The 22,117-nt window shown below is 46.4% G+C and overlaps 1 protein-coding gene across 3 annotated transcripts in view; it reads right to left on the bottom strand.

Annotated features, from left to right (window-relative positions):
• Window positions 1-20,262, bottom strand: part of THAP4 (THAP domain containing 4) — a 41,231-nt gene extending 20,969 nt beyond the window's left edge. The window contains exon 1 of one of the 3 annotated variants that reach the window (XM_024763516.1): window positions 19,076-20,262. In XM_024763516.1, the coding sequence (XP_024619284.1) occupies window positions 19,076-19,928 (853 nt within the window). In that variant the 5' untranslated portion in view covers window positions 19,929-20,262. Of the gene's footprint in view, window positions 1-2,053; window positions 2,161-19,075 lie in introns of those variants that run through there. The other 2 variants (XM_024763445.1, XM_024763587.1) reach the window with 2 other exon arrangements.
• Between the last annotated feature and the right edge of the window lie 1,855 nt (window positions 20,263-22,117).

Here is a 22,117-nt window from a genome sequence, read left to right as displayed (position 1 = left end):
GCCACAGGACCTGCTGGGAGAGGCCTGTAAGGACGCGGTCGTAGCGGTCCATGAGCAGGAGAGCACAGCCGGTCCAGCGGGAGAACGGGGCTGCAGAGCCTGCGAAGTCTACCTGTAGGGATGCTCCACGGCCCCCAGCCCCCAGGGGCCCAGGGACTCGCCGCAACACTGGCACCTGGAAGGTGGGGGGAGGCAGAGCAAAGATGGATTAAAGATGGACCTGGGGGGTCTCCACTGCACCCTCGACTGCTAGGAGGCAAGAGAGGATGTTTTTATAAGAAACTCCAGCAAGAGGAAGGAACTGCCTCAGGGACCCGGAGACGAGACAGGAGGAGCACAGGTGGAAAAGGGCTCCACGGAGGGTCCTCTGAAGGGACAGGAGCCCAGCTGCTCTCAAATGGGTAGGACGGGGCATGGGGGCGGCTGGCTGACATATATGCAGAGCCCAGCTGGTCCCGGGAGATTTGGGCTGGTGGGCCTGAGGCGGGCCTGGACCACGCGGTTTACACCTGCAGGGTCGTGGGACAAGATGGCAGGGCTGGCCGGCGGCCCACCTAAACTGGTCCCGCCTGCCCTCCTCGCTCCGGGGTAGCAGCCCCGGGCCAGGTCTGAGCGAAGGCTACCACCCACCAGGCTGAGGCAGGGGAGGAGCTGGGTGTGCAAACTACAGCCAGCTGAGGCGAAAGGTGGGGCTGACCAGTCCCGGGCATGGGGACCAGGGAGGTGGCCACGGGGACTGAGGGTGGAAGTCAGACACTTGGAGGAGAGTCGCCAAAACCAGAAAATGGGAAGCGAGGCTTAAGATGCGACGTAGGTTAGGGAGTGAATGAGGACAGAAGGTGGGGGAGGCCGGGGGAGAAGTCCAGGTGCGGCCGGTGTCCTGGGGGGTTGGCACTATCAGGGCGGCGGTGTGGGCCACACGAGCCAAGGTGGACACTGCCACCAGCACAGGTCAGAAGCACCAAAGAGGCATTCAGCCGGGCACAGGCCCCTGGACAGAGGGTGGCAGGGCGTTTCGGGAAGAGCAGGCGGGGTGGGGTGAGAGCTGAGGGCCTCGCTCCCCGCCTCCAGGAGATTCAGCCCCACATGTGCTCATCAGCAGACTTGACAGGGCCGGATGGTGCACACGAGGCCACGTGGAGCCTTCCCGAGCCGAGGTCCCTTGAGTCCTCAGGAAACAGAACCCCTCGCTCAGGTGTCGGCTGTCACTGAGTACGGAGCTCACATGTGATGAACACTGTCACCACACTAAGAAGGTGGAAGGGGCAGCAGTGTGTTTATAAGGCTGTATATTTAAAAAGACTAGAAAATTCTAAGATGACTCTTCTTTTAAAAGCCAGAAGAAACACTGTGAGTAGAAACGGAGCGCTTGCTTGGAAAGGAAGGAGCACGCTGTTAAATAAACGTCAGGGGACTCCTGGTGCGGCCCGAGCACATGGTGACAACCCAGAAGGTCTGACACCTGGCCCTGCTCCGAGAAACACTTCAGATCCAGTCCTCCTGGCTTGCTGTCACTTGCTCTTAATCGTAATGAATTTCAGTGTGGACAAGGACAGCAGTCAACAGTTGGGTGTGGGCAGGTCCCCGAAGGCTGGCTGCCCCGCCCTGCCCCCACCCCGAGCTGCCACCGCTGGGGAGCCACTGTCAGCTCCTTGTTTGCACTGAAGTGTTGCAGGGCAGAAAGACCAACAGGATTCTTCTAAAATCCAAATGTCAAGTGACATGAGCCTATACATATGCCAGAATCCATCCAGCTATATCCTTAAGATTTATGTATTTAGCTCTATATAAGTTATACTTCGTTAGAGAAACAAAAATAAAATGAATTTAAAAGTCAAGCAAATGAGAAGTATAATAAATAGGAAATCTAGCCTACTTGCCCCTTTCAACCTCTTCACATAAACCAGACAGGCTTTTCTATGCATTTCTTTTCCTGATTTCATTTTTCTTTTATTAAGATCTCAACCAAAATGCAAAAACAAAAATTTAAATTTTCTCCAAGAAATTTAAATTTTCATTTTTTTTTGGCTCAAGACAGTGAAAGCAGGCTTACCCATCCCTAAGTTTTCTACCCTCCGGACACCGTCAAGGTTCTTCAAGGTTGTTTTCTGCCAATACACGGGAAATGTTTGCACCTGGCTGTTAGCAGCTCGGCAGGAAGTGACTGCCAAACCTGAAGGATGCATTCTGGGAACTGTAGTTCCACGATAAAAGGGGATTCCTCAGGAGAAAGTGGAAGACAAGGACAGACCAGAGATGACCAAATCTTAGAGCTGAGAGGGGCTTTGGAGGTCAAGGTGAATTTATGAAAGTCAGACAGGCCAGAGGGAAGAACCGCGTGGAGCAGAGTGAGGAGGGGGGCTACACCCCCTGCTGCTCCCACTGACGGCCAGAGGGGACTGCCCTGTTCAACAGGGAAAGCACATGGGCCAAGCACGCAGCAAAGGCTCTTTCTGGAACATGCACTCTGGAAACTCCTGCCGCGTCCCCTTCTGTGTCTCCTGGCAAATGTGTCAGCAGACAGGCCCAGGACCCCCAGGGCAGGAAATGAGTACACCCGTCCACTGGGACCTAGGGACGGAAGTCTTCCTGGTGCCACCCACGCCCACATCGCTTTGTGTTGATGCCAGCGTTCCTGCCAGGGCACAGAGAAAATGACGCCAACTGCACACACATAGGGTGCAGAGCCCAGGTGGCCCAGCCGGCGCTGGCTGTCCCAGGCAGAGAGGGCATACACGCAGCACACATGGTCCGGCTGGTTCCCACTGAACGGGCACCCCAGGGGAAGCTGTTCTTTTAAAATGATGGCAAGGCCCTCACCTCATCACCCAGGAAATGGAAAGGCACCCATGCACACAGGGGGGAAAAGGAAATGACAGAAAATTGAGCATATTTTCTATAAAATACAAAAGACATAAAAAGAGGCCAAATTATTATTTGCAGGTAAATGTTATGGTTGGTTATCTAGTTAATCCAAAAGTCTCAAATGAGAAGCCATTCGAATTAATAAGTGAATTTGTTAAGGTGGCAGTTACTAAAATGGGCAGCTTTCCCGCAAATTAAACTCAACAGGGGAGGGGCCCTCTTCCACTCTGACACGTAGAGCTTAGAAGTCATAACTCCTGTCTTTACAAGAAAAACACTGAAAGAACTGAAAATTAATGACTGTCCTTGGACCCATCAGAGAAGTGTGGCCACAGATGTTTCCCCCAAACCTGCAGAAATGTGCTCACCTGGAGCAGAAGCTGGCAGGAACCCTGGACCAGACGCCGGGCTGAGTGCACAAGACCGAGAGAGTAAGCATGTGCGGGGCCACAGTCCCGCAGGCCCCGCACTTTCATGGGGTTCATTTCCAGAAACCCACCAAGTTCTCATCACAAAAAGCCAAGAAAAAAATCACCTGGGTCCCTGGCAGGGGTAGGGTAAGGGAACCATGTTGAAATAAGCCCAGAGCATTCTCCAAAACAAAGTCCTGTTCTGCAGTGAAAAGACTTCACCAGAGCTTGATCTCACCTGGGGGAAGGGCTCTTCCCCACTTGGCCCCTCTGGCCTTCCGGTCTTACCCCAGGGAGGGGAAAGAAGAGGAAGAAACACTTGTGAAGGTCACAGCCCAGGAATACAGGCCACTAAAAGGCTGAAATTTAATCCTAAAATTATAAAATGCTTCCCTTCCCCCACACCACTCCTCAGGGCTCCAGCATAACAACAGGATTACAGGGGAAAATGCCCCAAGGTATGGACTCTACTACGAAAACAGTCTTCAGAGAAACCCAAAGACAACCGGGGAGACAAAAAATAAGGACTTGGAGGAATCTGAAGCCTTGGCACGTACAGCTGCAGCTGCAGGAGAGATGAGACGCGGCCCAATCGCTAGTCAGGTTACGGCCGACACTTCAAGCCGAGAGCCCATCTACGTCAGTTTCCACTGTGATACATACACCATATCCACCTTTCCAAAAAATTACATGGCATGCTAAAAAGCAAGAAAAAAAAAAAACCCACAGTCTGAAGAGACAGAGCCTGACTCAGATATGCAAGAAATTCTGTAATTATCAGATTAATATACTAAGGATGCTAATGGAAAAAGTAGACACCATGCAAGAAGAGATGAGTAACATCGGAGGAGAAAGGAAATGCAGACAAAGGATCAAAAACACTGATGGACAAGGCTGAGGAAAGAGTCAGGGAGTCTGAAGATATGTCCATGGAAACTTCCCCAACTGAAATGCAAAAAGAGAAAAGAACAAGAACAGAATATCAGGGAAATGTGCAATAAAAAAGTGATACATGTGCATGATGGGAATAGAGAAAAAGAAAGGAGATAAATGTGTGAAGTAAAAAGAGCTGAGGAGTTTTAAAATTAATGACAGACATCAAACCACAGATCCAGGAAGCTCAGACAATAACAAGCAAAATAAATACCAAAAAAATCTACATCTAGGCATATCATATTCAGACTGTAGAGAACCAAAGACAGAGAACCTTGAAAGAGGCCAGAGGGGAAAAAACCTCATCTACAGAGTTAAAACAAGAAGAATTAAAGTGGACTTCTCGTTAGAAGACCTGCAAGCAGGAAAAGTGTAGAGTCCTACATCCAGTGAAAGTATCCTTCAAAAGTAAAGAGGAAATAAAGACTTTTTCAAACAAAAACTGAGAGAATTCACTGCCAGCAGACATGCCCTGCATGAAATATTAAAAGTTCTTCAGGGACAAGGAAAATGATATAGGTCAGAAAACTCATATCTATATAAAAAGAGCATTGGAGAAGGAATAAATGAAGGTAAAAATAAAATGCTTTTTCTTATTCTTAATTGACACAATAGACAAAGGTTTGTTCAAATTTTTAGTAGTAACAGGGTGATTATAGCATAAGTATAAGTGAAATGAATGACAGCAATTTCATAAGGGACAGTCTGTTACAGGCACCTGCACTACCCATGAAGCAGTGTAGTGTTATTTGAAAGTGGACATAGATTAGTTGTAAATGTATATTGCAGGGCTTCCCTGGTGGCGCAGTGGTTGGGAGTCCGCCTGCCGATGCGGGGGACCCGGGTTCGTGCCCCAGTCCGGGAGGATCCCGCATGCCGTGGAAAGGCTGGGCCCGTGGGCCGTGGCCGCACAGCAACCGGAGAGGCCACAGCAGTGAGAGGCCTGTGTACCGCAAGAAAAAAAAATGTATATTGCAAACTTCTGGACAACCACTAAAAAACTTTTTTAAAAGAAGTGTTAATTGATATGCTAAGAAAGGAGAGAAAATGAAATCCAATAAAACGCTCAATTAAAAACAGAGAAGGTTGAAAAGGAGAGGAAGAAAACAAAAGAAGCAAATGGAAAGCAGTCACAAACATGACAGACATCAATCCAGCTGAAGCAATGACCAGTTTATATTTGAGTGGCCTAAGACCACCCATCAAAAGATGGAGACCATTAGAGCAGATTGAAAAAAAAAAGACCCACTATATGTTGTCTATAAGAGACCCACCTTAAATATAAAGACAGATTAAAAGTAAAGGGATGTAGAAAGATATATCATGCTGACAAGAATCAAAAGACAGCTGGAATAGCTGGAAAGCAGACATTAGGACTAGAAAAATTACTAGGGGTGAAGAGCAGCAATAGTATATAATAACCAAGAGGCCAAGTCTCCAAGAAGATTAATAATCCTCAATGCTTATGTACCTAACAACAGAGCATCAAAATACGTGAGACAAAGCCTGACACAACTGCAAGGAGAAATACACAAACCCACCATCACAGCTGGAGACTTCAACATACTACAAGGAATGGACAGATCCAGCCGGCAGAAAATCAGCAAGGACACAGATGAACTCATCAATCAACTGAATATAACTGATCTCTATGGACCACTATGGTGGCTAATTTTAGGTGTCAACTTGACTGGGTTAAGAGGATGCCCAACTAGCTGGTAAAACATTTCAGGGGGTGTCTGTGAAGGTGTTTCCAGAAGAGATTAGCATCTGAATTGGTGCACTCAGTAAAGCTGATGGCCCTCCCGATGTGCGTGGGCCTTGAGTGCCTCAACAGAATAAAAAGAGGGGCAAACTTGCTCACTCTGTTTGAGCTGGGGCACCATCGCCTGTCCTGGGGCCTTCAGATAGACCAGGACTTCCCTACCCCCTCCCAGGCCTTTGAACAGGAACTGAATTACTCCACCAGCTTTCCTAGTTCTCGAGCTTGCCATACATAATGGTGAGAGCCAATTCCTGTAATAAATTTCTGTGTACACACACACACAGACACACACACACACACACACACACACACACACACACACACACACACACACAATTTATGGACCACTATGGTGGCTAATTTTAGGTGTCAACTTGACTGGGTTAAGAGGATGCCCAACTAGCTGGTAAAACATTTCAGGGGGTGTCTGTGAAGGTGTTTCCAGAAGAGATTAGCATCTGAATTGGTGCACTCAGTAAAGCTGATGGCCCTCCCGATGTGCGTGGGCCTTGAGTGCCTCAACAGAATAAAAAGAGGGGCAAACTTGCTCACTCTGTTTGAGCTGGGGCACCATCGCCTGTCCTGGGGCCTTCAGATAGACCAGGACTTCCCTACCCCCTCCCAGGCCTTTGAACAGGAACTGAATTACTCCACCAGCTTTCCTAGTTCTCGAGCTTGCCATACATAATGGTGAGAGCCAATTCCTGTAATAAATTTCTGTGTACACACACACACAGACACACACACACACACACACACACACACACACACACACACACACACACACACACTACTGGTTCTATTTCTCTAAAGATCCCTGACTAACTACTAGTTCCATCAACAACAGCAGGACACACATTTTGCTCAAGCTCAAGCTCACAAGAAACATTCACCATGACAGGCCACGTTCTGGGCCACAAAACACATCTTAACACATTTAACAGAACAGAAATCATACAAAATACGTTCTCAGACCACTGGAATTAAATCAGTAACAGCAAGATACCTGAAACATTCCAAAATACTTGGAGATTAAACAAGACACTTCTAAGAACCAAGTGGGTCAAGAAGGAAGCCTCAAGAGAAATAAAAACACTTAAACTAAATGGAAATGAAAATACAACCTATCAAAATTTGTGGGATGCAGAAAAAGCAATACTTAGAGGGAAATGTGTATTAGAAAAGTAGTATCTGAAATTAATAATCTAAGTCTTCACATTAGGAAAGTAGAGAAAGAAAAGCAATTAAATTGAAAGCAAGCAGAAGAAAAGGGAAAAAAAATCAGAGCAGAAACGAATGAAATTGAAAACAGGAAAAAAAAGAAAATCAACAAAATCCAAGATTGGTTTTTCAAAAAGATCAATAAAACTGATAAAACTCTAGCCTGGTTAACTAAGGAAAAAAGGAGAGAAGACAAAAATTACCAACATTATAAATAAAAGAGGAACATCACTACTATCCCACGGACATGAAAAGGTTAAAAAGGCATATTATGAACACTTTATGCCTACGAATTTGATAATTTAGGTGAAATGGATCAATTCCTTGAGAGACACATACTAGCAAAATTTACACCAGGAGAAATAGATAAATCTGAATAGGCCTGTATCTATTAGAGAAACTGAATCAATAATTAATAACCTTCTAAAACATTGAAGTACCAGGCCTAGATGGGTTTCTAGAATATTGGTGAATTCTACCAAACACCTAAGGAAAAACTTTTACCTATTCTTTACAATCTCTTCTGGAAGGCAGAAGGAGAGGGAATACCTCCTAAGTCATTCAATTGAGGCCAGCATCACCCTAATACCAAAACCAGACAGAGACAATTACAAGAAAGGAAAACTACAAATATCTCTCATCAACATAGATGCAAAACTCCTTAACACGAGCAAATGGCATCTAACAACGTAAAAAAAAAAAATTATACACCATGATCATGTGGGTTTATTCCAGTATACAAGGCTGGTTCAGCACTCTAAAATCAGTTAATACACTCCGTCACATCAACAGGCTAAAGAAGAAAACTCAAATGATCATATCAATGGATGCAGAAAAAGTGACAAAATCACTTTTCATGATAAAACTCTCAATAAACTAGGAATCAAGGGGAACTTCCTCAACTTGATAAAGAACATCTATTTAAAAAACCCTACAGACGGGAATTCTCTGGCAGTCCAGTGGTTAGGACTCTGTGCTTTCACTGCTGAGGGGAGGGTGCAGGTTCAATCCCTGGTCAGAGAACTAAGATCATGCAAGCTGCATGGCGTGGCCAAAAAAACCCCCAAAACCAAAAAAATGCTATAGTTAATGCCATACTCATGGTGAGAAACTCAAAGCTTCCCTACGAAGATCAGAAACAAGGCGAGGATGCCCCATCCCCACTCATACAATGAACTGGAAGTCCCAGTTGACTCTACAAGAGAAGAAAAGGAAATAAAAGGTACACAGAGTGAAACAGAAAAATAAAACTGTCTTTGTTCTCAGATGACATGACCGTCTATGTAGAAAATCCTAAAGGATCCACAAAAAAACTACTGGAGTTAATCAGCAATTATAGCAAGGTTGCAGGATATAATGCTAATGTACTAAAGTCAATTGTTTCCCTATATACTAGCAATAAACAACTGGAATTTGAAATTAAAAAAACAATAACATTTATAATTGCGCCAAAAAAAGAAGGAAATATTTAAGTACAAATCTAACAGAATATGTAAAGATTTATGAAGAAAACTACAAAACTGATGAAAGAAATAAAAGAAGATCTAAATAAATGGATGGATATTCTATGTTCCTAGATTGGAAGATTCAATAATGTTAAGATGGTCAATTCTGCCCAACTTGATCTACTGATTCAACACAATCCCAATCAAAATCTCATCAATCATTTTGTGGATACTGACAAACTGATTCTAAAGTTCATATGGAGAGGCAGAAGACCCTGAATAGCAAGCACAATATTGATGGAAAAGAACAAAGTTGGAGAACTCACAGTACCCTATTTCAAGACCTATTATAGAGCTACAATCATCAATAAAATGTGGTACTGGCGAAAGAACAGATACATCAATCAGTGGAACAAAACAGAGTTCAGAACTAGACCACCACAAACAGAGGCAACTGATTTTTTACAGAGGAGCAAAGGCAATACAACGGAGAAGGAACAGTCTATTCAACAAACGGTGCTGAAACTGGATGACTAGACTGAAAAAAAGCATCTAGACACAGACCTTACACCTTTTACAAAAATTAACTCAAGATGGATCACAGGCCTCAATGTAAAATGTTAAAGTGCAAAACTTCTTAAAGAGACACAGGAGAAAATCTACGTGACCTTATTTGGCAATGAGTTTTTAGATACAACACCAAAAGCACAATCGATGTAAGAAAAAAACTGATAAGGACTTTATTAAACTTAAAAATTTCTGTTTTGCAAGATGCTGTTAAGAGAATAAAATAAAAAGAGAATAAAAAGACAAGCTACAGACTGGGAGGCTATATTAGCCACCCCCTACCAACCCCTCCAATGCCCCCCACCCTGCCTAAAAGCTTCCTGCCTCCTTCCCTGCCTCCTTCTTTGGACCCTAGTTTTAGAAAAATTCATGTTCCTAACCCATATTTGTTTTTTTTTCCTACCATTTCTATCTCATACATTTTCAAATATTTAACTTTATTACATAAAGAAGTAAAACAAAAAAGGACTTGTATTCAAAATACACAAAGAACTCTTAAAACAATAATAAAACAACCTAATTTAAAAATAGGAAAAAAAAATAGGAGAACCATCTTTGAAAAGATGAACAAATTCAACAAACCTCTAGCTAGATGGATGAAGAAAAAAAGAGAGAAGACTCAAATTACTAAAAATAGAAATGAAAGTAGGGATATTACTACTAATTCTACAGAAATAAAAAGGACTATGAAAGGACTATGGACAATTGCATGCCAACAAACTGGATAACCTAGACGAAATGGACAAATTCCTAGAAACACAAAACCTACTAAGACTAAATCACAAACAAATAGAAAAGCTGAATACACCTACAACTAGTAAGGAGATTGAATCAGTAATCAAAAACCTCCTGACAAAGATGAGCCCTGGACCTGATGGCTTCACTGGTGAATTCTACCGAACATTTTAAGAAGAACTAACAACAATCCTTCTCAGACGTTTCCAAAAAAATTGAAGAGGAGGAAACATTTCTAACTCATTGTATTGAGGCCTGAATAACCCTGATACCAATGCCAGACAAAGATACTCCAAGGAAAGAAAACTACAGGCCAATATCCCTTCTGAACACTGATGCAAAAATCCTCAACCAAACACTAGCAAACTGAAGTTAGCATCATATTAAAGAATTACATACCGTGACTACGTGGGATTTATTCCTGGAATGCAAGGATAGTTCAACATACAAATATCGATCAGTGTAATATGCCACACCAACAAAATGAAGGGAAAAGAACACACGATCATCTTGATGCAGAAAAAGCATTTGACAAAATTCAACACTCCTCCGTGACAAAAACACTCAACAAAATAGGGATAGAAGAAAACTATCTCAACACTATACAAGCCACATATGAAAAGCCCATAGCAAACATAATACTCGATGATGAAAGACTGAAGCTTTTCCTCGAAGATCAGGAACAAGGCGAGGCTGCCCACCTCACCTCTCCTATTCAACATAGTACTCGAAGTTCTAGCCAGAGCAATTAGGCAAGAAAAAGAAATAAAAGGAATCCAAATTAGAAAGGAAGAAGTAAGATTATCTGAGATGGCATGACCTCATATGTAGAAAATCCTAAACACTGCACAAAAAAGCTATTAGATTATAGGTCATATAACTCAATATCAAAAAACAAACAGCCCAATCCAAAAATGGGCAGAATACCTAAAAAGACATTTCTCCAAAGAAGACATACAAATGGCCAACAGGCACATGAAAAGGTGCTCAACACTGCTAATTATTAGAGAAATGCAAATCAAAACCACGAGGAGGTATCACCTCACACTGGTCAGAATGGCCATCATCAAAGTCTGTGAATAATAAATGCTGGAGACTGTGGGGAGAAAAGGGAACCCTCCTGCACTGTCGGTGGGAATACGTATTGGTGTAGCCACTATGGAAAACAATATGGAGGTTCCTTAAAAAACTAAAAATAGAGCTATAATAGGATCCAGCAATCCCACTCCCTGGCATATATCTGGAAAAGATGAAAACTCTAATTCAAAAGGATACATGCACCCCAATGTTCACAGCAGCCCTATTTACAATAGCCAAGACATGGAAACAACCCAAGTACCTATCAGCAGTCAATCGGTTTAAAAAGAAATGTGGTATATATGTACACAATGGAATATTACTTGTCCATAAAAAAGAATGAAATACTGCCATATGCAGCAACATGGATGGACCTAGAAAATAACATAGTAAGTGAAGTCAGACAAAGAAAGACAAATATTATGTGATATTACTTACATGTAGAATCTAAAAAATAATAGAAATGAATCTATATACAAAATAGAAAACAGGGCTTCCCTGGTGGCGCAGTGGTTGAGAGTCTGCCTGCCGATGCGGGGGACGTGGGTTCATGCCCCGGTCTGGGAAGATCCCACATGCCGCGGAGCAGCTGGGCCCGTGAGCCATGGCCGCTGAGCCTGCGCGTCCGTAGCCTGTGCTCCGCAACGGGAGAGGTCACAACAGTGAGAGGCCCGTGTACCAAAAAAAAAAAAAAGAAACAGACTCACAGACATAGAAAGCAAATTTCTGGTTATCAAAGGGGAAAGGGAGGGGAGCAGGGATAAATTAGGACTATGGGATTAACAGATATATGCTACTACATATAAAATAAATAAGCAACAAGGATTTATTGTATAGCACAGGGAACTATATTCAATATCCTGTTACAACCTATAATGGAAAATAATCTGAAAAAACAAAAGACTGAATCACTTTGCTCTGCACCTGAAACTAACACAATATTGTAAATCAGCTATACTTCAATTAAAAACAAAACAAAACATCAATAAACCCATGGTGATTCACGGTGAGGCGGCTAAAGTAATCTGGTAATCCTTTAAGGAAAAAAAAAAAAAGCTGTTGGATCTAATAAATGAATTCATCAAATTAGCAAGATACCAAAGTCAACACACAAACATCAGTTGCATTTCTATACACAAAACATGAACAATCTGAAAAGGAGATTACAGAAACAATCCCATTTATAATAGCATCAAAAAGAATAAAATACTTTGAAATTAACCTAACCACGGAGGTGAAAGACTTGTACAATGAAAACTACAAAACACTTCAGAAAGCAATTAAAGAAAACATAAATTAATGGACACACATCCCATACTCATGGACTGGAAGGCTTCATATTGTTAAACTGTCAATATTAACCGAAGCAATCTACAAATTCCGTGCTATCTCTCTCAAAATACCAATGTTTTTTGCAGAAATAAAAAAAACCATCCTAAAATTCATATGGAATCTCAAAGGACTGAGAATAGCCAAAACAATCCTGAAAAGGAACAAAACTGGAGAACTCACATTTCCTGATTTCAAAACTTACTATAGTAATTCAAAACAGTGTGATATTGGCATGAAGACGTATATAAACCAGCGGAACAGAACAGAGAATCCAGAAATAAACCCCCACATGTATGGTCAAATGATTTTTGACAAGAGTGCTAAGACCATTCAGTGGAGAAAGGACAGTGTTTTCAACAAACGGTCCTGGGAAAGCTGGACATCCACGTGCCAAAGAACGAAGGTGGGCTCTAACTGGTTAGGTATATGGCTATCTAACACCATATGTAAAAACTAACTCAAAATGGATGAAGGACCTAAACGTAAGACCTAAAGTAATAAAACTCTTAGAAGAAAACATAGGATGAAAGCTTCACGACACTGGACTTGACAATGATTTCTGGGATATGACAACAAAGGTACAGGTAACAAAAGAAAAAATAGACAAACTGGACTTTAAGAAAATTGTTATAATTTGTATATCAAAAGGCAATATCCACATGGTAAAAAGGCAACCTACAGAATGGGAGAAAATATTTGCAAATCATATTTCTGATATGAGATCAATATCTAGACTATATACAGAACTCCTAAAACTAAACAACAAAAAACCCCCCAAATAACTGATTGAAAAATGGGCAAAGGACTTGAAAAGACATTTCTCCAAAGAAGACATACGAATGGCCAATATACACATGAAAAGATGCTCAGTGTGACTGATCCTTAGGGAGATGCAAACGAAAACCACAGTGAGACGAGACTGCCCCACACCCGTGAGGATGGCTGTTATCAAAAACACAGAAAACATGTGTTGGTAAGGATGCCGAGAAACTGGAACTCTTGTGCACTGTCAGCAGGAAAATAGTACGGAAGTTCCTCAAAAAATTAAACACAGTACTACCATATGAACCGGCAATCCCACTTCTGGGTATACACCCGAAAGAACAGAAAGTCAGGTCTTGAAAAGTTACTTGTACACCCACATTCATAGCAGCATGATTCCTAACAGCCAGTGGGTGGAAGCAACCCAATGTCCGTCGATGGATGAGTGGATAGACAAATTGTGGTCCATCCATACAATGGAAGAAAATTCTGCAGTATGCTACAACATGGATGTACGTTGTGGGCACTAGGCTAACTGAAACAGCTAATCACAGACGGACAAATACTATATGATTTCACTTACATGCGTCAAAATCATGGAGACAGAAAGTAGAATGGTGGCTGCCAATGGCTAGGCGTGGGGAGAGGGAGAGTTATTGTTTAATTGGTATAGAGTTTCAGATTTACATGAGTTATGGGCATGGATGGTGGTGATAGCTGCTCAACAATGTGAATGTATTTAATGCTACTGAACTGTACACTGACAAACTGTTAAGAAGATAAATTTTTTGTTATTTGTATTTTAACTCAATATAAGAAAAGGAACAACAAAAAAGAAATGAACTATCAAGCCATAAAACGACAGAGGAACCCTAAATATATACTAAGTGAAAGAAGCCAACCTGAAAAGGCTGCATGCTCTAGTTCACAGCATCCATACATCCCAATCAGGCGACATCCTAGAAAAGGCAAAACTACAGAAACAGTCTAAAGATCAGTGGCTGCCAAGGATTGGGAGGAAAGGCACGAACAGTGGACAGAGAGGTTTTTAGGGCAGTGAAACTACTCTATGATATTGTAATGAGGATACATGTGCTTATGTACCTGTCAAAACCCAAGTATAAGGCGTCCTGTGGGCTGACCTGCCCGAGTGTTTCCAGGGGCGCACAGACCCTGGCCGGGACTCAGACGCGTGCAGTGGTCGCCTTCCTCCCCAGGCCTTCAGTGGGGCAAGGCCGGTGCTCCTGTGTTTGTGCTTGTTTGAAAGATTCCTCTTTTTGTCCCTTCCCCAACCATGTTTTTCTTGCCCAGCAATGATTCATCTTCAATGGTTTGAAATCACAAAATTTCTACCCACCCAATCTTTTACTTCATTCTACTGAGTTGGTCTTAAATAAAATCCTCTTGAGATTTGTATCTTTGAAAGATACTCTGTTTTGTTAACAATAGTTTGTCAGTGGAAAAAAAATCCAAGTATAAGACAGGAACCTAAATGTAAACTGTGGACTTAGTTAATAACAACGTATCTATATGGGTTCATAACTTGTAATGAATGAACCACACTAACACAAGTGGAAATGCAAGATGTTAGTAGCAGGGGAAACTGTGGGGGAATTTCCTGTACTATCTGCTGAATTTTTCTGTAAATCTCAAACTTTCCTAAAAAAAACTATTAATCAGAAAATAATCAATGGAAGGTAGGGAGTAGGTAAAAATATAGATGAAACAAGAGTATCAGAATACTGATAAATGTTGAAGCTAGAGGGTAGGTACAAGGGGGTTATTATACTTCTCTGTTTAATTTGTACATGTTCAAGATTTCCACAATAAAAAGCTTTTAAAACTCCAGATTAGCTCAAGAACTGTCTGTACTGTCTGTATAATGAATAAAAGAGCGGGAAGAAAACAGATATTTTGAAGCAAGTATTAAATTAAAATTGAGGGCACGGCTGAATCACACTTCATAGTGGACATCCTTGTCACATCAGGGACATTCACAGGTCAGTGGGCAAGGTGGGAATGGCACGGTCAGGGAAGGACAGAGAGGGGATGAACGCGGAAAGATGTTCATCCTCACTGGTTCACAGAAAGGCCAGCAACGCGGCCTGGTGCGGCATGACGCCTGGACTCAGCACGGGCTCAGGGACAGAGCACCCCATCCTGTGGGAATGCCACTCAGCACCAGCTTTCTGGAGGGCAAACTTCCCAGAGCCCGGAACCTGCAGGTCCACTGGCCGGGCTTCTCTGCTTCAGGGATTCTGTCCAAAAAAACGGGCCTGGCTGAAGGTCACGGACTGAATAAACACATGTACAGTCCCTTCAACACACCCTATAAAATCATCAGAAGGTTCCTTCACCGATCAATGAAGTCGTAAGCACACTGGGAACGGTAGAGGGAGCAGACGCCAAGGAGAGCAGCAGGCGGGGACCGTGGCTCCGAGCGGGGCCCTGCGTGGCCTCTCTCCCTCCCACCCCTCCCACTGCCCCTGGCCCAGCTCCCCCTGCAGCCTCTCCCTCCACCCCAGGGAGCCCAGGAGCAGAGGGGCAGCACCCACCCCCACCCCCTCCTCAGGGCCCAGTGCACTCCTGTCTGTCCTCACGGCTCTCCCTGTCCATCTGGGCCCCAGGAGACACCTGCTCCCTCGTCCGCATCTGACACACACAACTTTCCCGTGGAGCCGTGTTCCCTTCTGGCTACTGCCCACTGTCCCCACAGCTCGACCTCTTAAAGTGCCTGGTCCCCAGCCACCCTCACCGGCCCCTCCCTTCACTGGCTCTACACCCAGCTCCATTCCCACCACTCCAAGGAGACTGTGGTCACCAGTGACCCCATGTGGCCGAGTCAGCCATCCTTTCTCCATTCTGATCAGAGCTGCGGCAGCCCAGCAAAGCACCCCCCTTTCTACAATACCCTTTTCTCCCCCCTCTGCAGGCACACACATGCAACCTCAAGAGGCTGGGTGCTGGCTCTCTGGCATCAGTACCTATGAGACATCTCAAACTCGATTCCTCTCAAAGTTTCTCTGTCATATGAGTTCCCCCCAAATCATTAACTATTTATCCAAAAGAGGGAAAAATTGGTAACAATAAATCATGGTGAATAAAGTAACCAATACCACGTGTACGTGCATCTACGGGGGAGATGAGGATTTGGAGCTCAGATCAGAGACGACCCGCAGGGGGGAGGGATGGGGGGAGGGACGGGGCTGGGAAGGGGCACAGGAGCCCCTCAACTCAAGCATTTACAGGAAGACAGGATGAAGGCTGACAGACACCCATCAGAATAGAAAAAGAAACAACGAGAAAGCCTAACAAATTAAAAAATAAAATAAAGAGTCAGGCTCAAGTTTCAATTTATCTATAATCCCAGTTGTAAACGGATTAAATTACTTTATATAAGGCTCTCAGATTGAGCTAAAATATAGCTACAAAATAAAGGGATATAAAAAGGTTGAAAATAAGGAGACAAAGAAGTAAAACTTTAAATGGGACAAAATAGGCTTTTCTGTTTGGTAACATGGAGGCATACTCACGTATCTAATAACATGGTCTGTAAACACAGTTAAACTGAACAGACATTCAAGAAGCAATAGCACCTCAGGAATCACAGTGACAGACCTACCTCACCTCTTAAAAATCAACAGATCAGGGACTTCCCTGGTGGTCCAGTGGTTAAGAATCCACCTTACAATGCAGGGGACGTGGGTTCAATCCCTGGTCAGGGAACTAAGATCCCACATGCTGATGGGCAACTAAGCCCGTGTGCTGCAACTACTGAGCCCAGGCCCTCTGGAGCCCACACCCCACAACTAGAGAGAACCCCTCGCACTGCAACGAAAGATCCCACGTGCTGCAACTAAGACCCAACGCAGCCAAAAATAAATAAATTTTTAAAAAAATCAACAGATCAGTGGATACAATAAGTTAGGAAACAGATCAGTTGACCAGTAAAATAAGCTAGATCCAGCCTCAGCCAGACAGAACAATGTAACCAGTCGATGGACAGGACACCTTCTTCTCAAGCTGTAAGGAAACAGTCACAAACAAAGAGCATTCTGAGCCACAATGAAACCTCAGAAGATTCTATAAAGCAAGGATCTTTAAGTCACTGAACCTTAACAATAACACAAAAAATTAACTCCCTTCCCCCAATCCATCCACTTGAAAACCACAACACCCTCCTAAACAACTCAAGTTAAAGAGGGAATCAAGACTGAAATTACAAACTCTTTAGAAACTAAGGGCAAGGAGAGCGACAGGAGGCGGGTCTGTGGCGGGGAGCCAAAGGGACAGAAGGAGGGATCCAGCCTCAACTGCAGGTACTGGGAAACATAAACTGTCCCCAAAGACGTTATGCACTTCCCTCCAGGAGCCAGGACAGCTATAAAACCCAAGAAAGCAAAAAGAAGTCAGGAAGAAGGAAGCAGAAACAACAACGGAGACCTAATCAATGCAGGCTGTTTGGAAAGACCTGCAATAGTGACAAACTTTGGGGCGTCTGACCAAGAGGAGCAGAAAAAGGTACCAAGAAGTAACAACAGGTACGAGAAACTCCAAACACCACTTAAAAATAACAGGAGAATGTAGTGTGTAACTCTGACCGGTACATCAGGATGGCTTTGGGTTTTGCTTTTGTTTTTGGTTGTGCTGATGGTTGTTGACCTGGGGGTCTAGTAGGCCCTGAACAGCCTGTCACACACTGGAGCCTTTTCTCACCTGCAGTGGTAATTACAACCTGGAAAACAAACGCTGATTCAGACTAAATGCACAATGTGGTAGGAAAATGGTTTCCACCTTTATACACATAACAGGCAAAAGATACTAACCTCAAAACTGATTCTGTAAGAAATAAAAGTTGGCATGCTGCAACTAAGAAGCCCACATGCCACAACCAAAGATCCCATGTGCCGCAACTAAGACCCGATGCAGCCAAATAAATATATTTTTCATAAAACATTAAAAAAAGTCTAAGAATACACACTAATTTTTTTTTTTTTTCCTGCAGTACGCGGGCCTCTCACTGTTGTGGCCTCTCCCGCTGCGGAGCACAGGCTCCAGACGCGCAGGCTCAGCGGCCGTGGCTCACGGGCCCAGCCACTCTGTGGCATGTGGGATCCTCCCGGACCGGGGCACAAACCCTCATCCCCTGCATCGGCAGGCGGACTCCCAACCACCGCGCCACCAGGGAAGCCCTACACACTTAATTTTTTTTTTTTTTTTTTTTTTTGCGGTACGCGGGCCTCTTACTGCTGTGGTCTCTCCAGACGCACAGGCTCAGCAGCTATGGCTCACGGGTCCAGCCGCTCCGCGGCATGTGGGATCTTCCCGGACCGGGGCACGAACCCATGTCCCCTGCATTAGCAGGCAGACTCTCAATCACTGCGCCACCAGGGAAGCCCCACACTAAATTTTAATGGCAACCAGGAATGAAAGTGGGGAGGTGAGTGGGAAAGGGGAATTTTCACCACTTCTTAGCCGATGTATCTCTGCAGTGTTCTTACGAGAGAACATACTCTGCTTGAATAGGTGTTTAAAACTTTTAAAAAGTTATTATTAACGCTCAAAATGCTGAACGCCAGGACAGTCACCACAACCCAACTGGAAAGAATCCCCTCATGATGTTGAGAGTCTCCTACCACCTTTCTAACGGCTCACCGCGTCTGTCTAAGCTTACGTTTCGACCCTAACTCATCAGCAACTACTGTCTGCGTGAGGTCTGCGGCAGGAAGGGACCCCGGTGGGGTGGAGGACCAGCCATCCGGGCCCCACCACCGTGGTTCTGGGTCTCCCACCCCTCCTCCTCACCGGCTAAAGCTCTCGGCTACAGCCACCTCCCAGGCCCCCTGGACCCCAGCCGGTGAGGCGAGCTCGCCAGCCTGGCTCCCCTTCTCGGGAGGCGCCGCACGGCGCAGGCCCCGCGCTCGCGAACCCCAGCCGCGCGGGCGCCAGGCCCGGGTACTGACCGCGGCCGGGGGCCAGCAGGCTGCTCAGGTGGGGGAGGCTCAGCCGCCGCAGCCGGTCCAGCTTCTCCCGCAGCTCGCGCACCTGGCTGTCCGAGCGGCTGACCCTCTGGCGCAGGGCCCTCAGCTCGCCGTTCTTCTTCTCCACCTGCTCCTGCAGGCAGCACACCTGGCTCTTGCTCTGGCGGGAGGAGAAGCAGTAGGAGTGCAGCGAGTCGATAAGCTTGCAGGCTCCTGACGCCGACAGGATGACCTCGTTGATGGACATGGGGCTGGCATCACTGTGCTCGCTCTGCACGGCCTCGGCCGCTGGCTTCGGGGTCACGTCGGTCGGAGGCGCCGAGGGGCCCTGCGCGGGCTTCTGCGGCGTGGCCGTGAGCGATGAGCTCGCTGTGGGGGGCGCGCGTGGCGGGCTCTGCGCCGGCCCCTTATCGGGCCCCGGGCTGCTCCCGCTGCAGCCGGGCTCGGCGTCTCTCTTCGGCCTCTTGCGGTCCACGGGCTCCCGGGGGACGGCCGGCCTCTCGCGGGCGTGCTTGGAGGAGAAACTGTAGGAATGAAGCGAGCCAATGAACTTGCAGGCCCCCGACCCCGGGGGGGTAAAGTCATCCACGGAAATGCCGCTCCTGTCCACCAGGCCCCCGTCCGGGGAGGTGGCGTTCTCGTCGCCAGCATCCACAGCACAAGCGTTGGCTTCTCCCTGGCCGCCGGACGCGGTGGCGGAGGCCGGACCATCATCTCCGTGTCCTTCCGGAGGCTGTCGGGCCCGCTGCAGACCGGTGGCCTCCCGGGTAGCCCTGGCTGAGGGTCTGCCCTGTGACGCGCCCCGCTTCAGCTTGCGGGACTCGGGCTTGGCCATCAGGCCTTCACTCGAGGACGACGACGACGACCCTGCAGCTGCCTTCCCGTCGGCAATGTCACTTGCATGTGCCCTCAGACCCCCTGAGGCCTTCCTGGTGTCCTTTCTCCGGGGGCGGCCATGGCCTCCGGCCCCCCTTTTCTTCTCAGCCAGGTGGAAGATGGACGGCACGGCCGTGGGCTTGAGCAGGCGGTGCTGGTCCTCCAGTCTCTTGGAGAAGCTGTCTTTGGTGAAATGTTCACTACAGAGGAAAGAATACTTAGTGGGCGTCCAGTTATCCCTCTGAACAGCCTTCAACCACTGGATCAGACGTTTTGAGTCCTTCAGGGGGAATCTGCAGGACAAATGACAAATTAGAAAAAAATAATTAAATGCCTCCCCCTACTACTATCAACTATAAAAGCAGAACAAGTGTATTTGCAAACACCCCAACCTGTGTCGACTTTATCCATTTAAAAACTTAACAAAGATCTAAGGAATACCTTCTACTTGCAACTTATTACTGAAACAGAAAGATGAAAGACGGCACTGCCTGCCCTTAAGAAGCTTACAGTCCATAGGCTGGATAAAGAGTGAAGGTGGATACCTCCTCCCAGGCTATGGTAAATGCCCTGCAGGGATACAGAATCCTTGGAGAGACAGCACCAGATGGACAGCCGGAAAGGCTGCAGAAAACCCTGGAAATAGTTCCTAGAAGCTCATAGCTGGCCAACCCTCCTGGTGTGCCTGGGATGCAGAACTTGGGGTGCCCAAAGGAAGATGGTTGCCCCTCCCCATTTAGAAGTCAGGCCAAGCGTCAGACAGCAGAGGTGGGAGCAAGAGGCCAGGAGAGCGTCCCAGACACACACACCCCCGCCCCCGTGCCCCAGCTGTGGCTCGAGGGGCTGAGGATGCGAGACCAGCTCAGAGCAGGTGAGACTCAACAGCCGCGGCTCTGCGGCTCCCTTTGAAAAGCAACCAGTCCCTGGCAAACACTGAAAAAGACACTTAATGATCATTTTTTTCTCATTCAGGCAAGACGTCTACTTAGAAAACTCTGGTGAAACTACACATACGAGGGTGGGAGTAGAGCAGCCATTCCAGAGGGCTGTTCTGCTGCACCTGAGGTCACCTAACCCACCTGACGCTGCTGGGGACCAGGACCATGGGGACACCAACTCCTCATGAAGCTCCAAGCAGCATGACCCTCTAAATTTCCTCACTGCTTTGGGAGCCCATTACCCGAAGCTCCCCCCACCCCCCAGTTCCCACGTCCTCGGCCATTATGAATGCCAAGAGCAGCCTCCTCTGCAATGCTTTGCCTCCGATTTCAAATACAGTCACAAAACTAAGGGCTCTGAAGGAAACTCAAGTAAGCATGCTGGCTGACCGCTGAAACGACCTGCTGTTACTATCCTGATAGGTTGCAACGACCTAAGACTTAGCGCAAACCACCATGAACTTTCAGTAAGACTACAGAACAAATGTCCTCCAGGTTTGCAAAACTTGAACACCATCCTGCAACATCAAAAGGAAAACAGAGAAGTATCCGGGAGGAGATTTCTAAGGTGAAGTTCCTTCTGCTCACTGTTCTGGTACCTCCAGCGTGGAGGTCGTAGAAAAGGACTCGCTGTAGAAGCTGAATTCCAGAGCCTTCACGAAGCAGGCCAGGCCAGAGAGAACGCCAGCCCCTGCCCTGCCTCGGGCCGGTTTCAGTGGGCGCCCACGGAACAGAGCCCTCCACGACTCGCAGCTAAGCCCTGGCGAGGAGCGGGCTGGGCCGGCCCCACGCTGGATGCTGTCAGGGACCTCCCGGGACTCACCTCCGCGCGGCAGGGCTACCTTCCCCGAGGCCGACCGCGAGGCCCCTTCTAGGACACAGCGTCTGGAGCGCATGTTAATCCACGAGGCGCATTTGCTCGGCCACATCCCTGATCGCAGAGATCGAGACGGGCTCCCCCGTGACGAAAAAAGCAGAAAAGTCACAGCAAACGCAAGACGACAACCGACCGAAGGAAGCGTGTTTCCAGAACACACCGTTTCTGGAGGCTGACGGCGCCAACCTCAACCCATGGGGCGCAGGGTGGCCACGGGGTGGTGGAGAGGCTGCCGAGGCCGCGGCGTGGGCGCCGGGCGGCCTCCGAGTGGGCATGGGGCGCGCACCGGCGGCCGAGGGTCGCGGGGGTCGGGTGGCCGCGGATGGAAGCCGC

This window comes from Neophocaena asiaeorientalis, unplaced genomic scaffold (assembly GCF_003031525.2).
Source record: "Neophocaena asiaeorientalis asiaeorientalis breed wild unplaced genomic scaffold, Neophocaena_asiaeorientalis_V1.1 scaffold185, whole genome shotgun sequence".
In the NCBI taxonomy this organism is placed as follows: Eukaryota; Metazoa; Chordata; class Mammalia; order Artiodactyla; family Phocoenidae; genus Neophocaena; species Neophocaena asiaeorientalis.
This window is presented reverse-complemented; position numbering and strand designations above follow the sequence as displayed.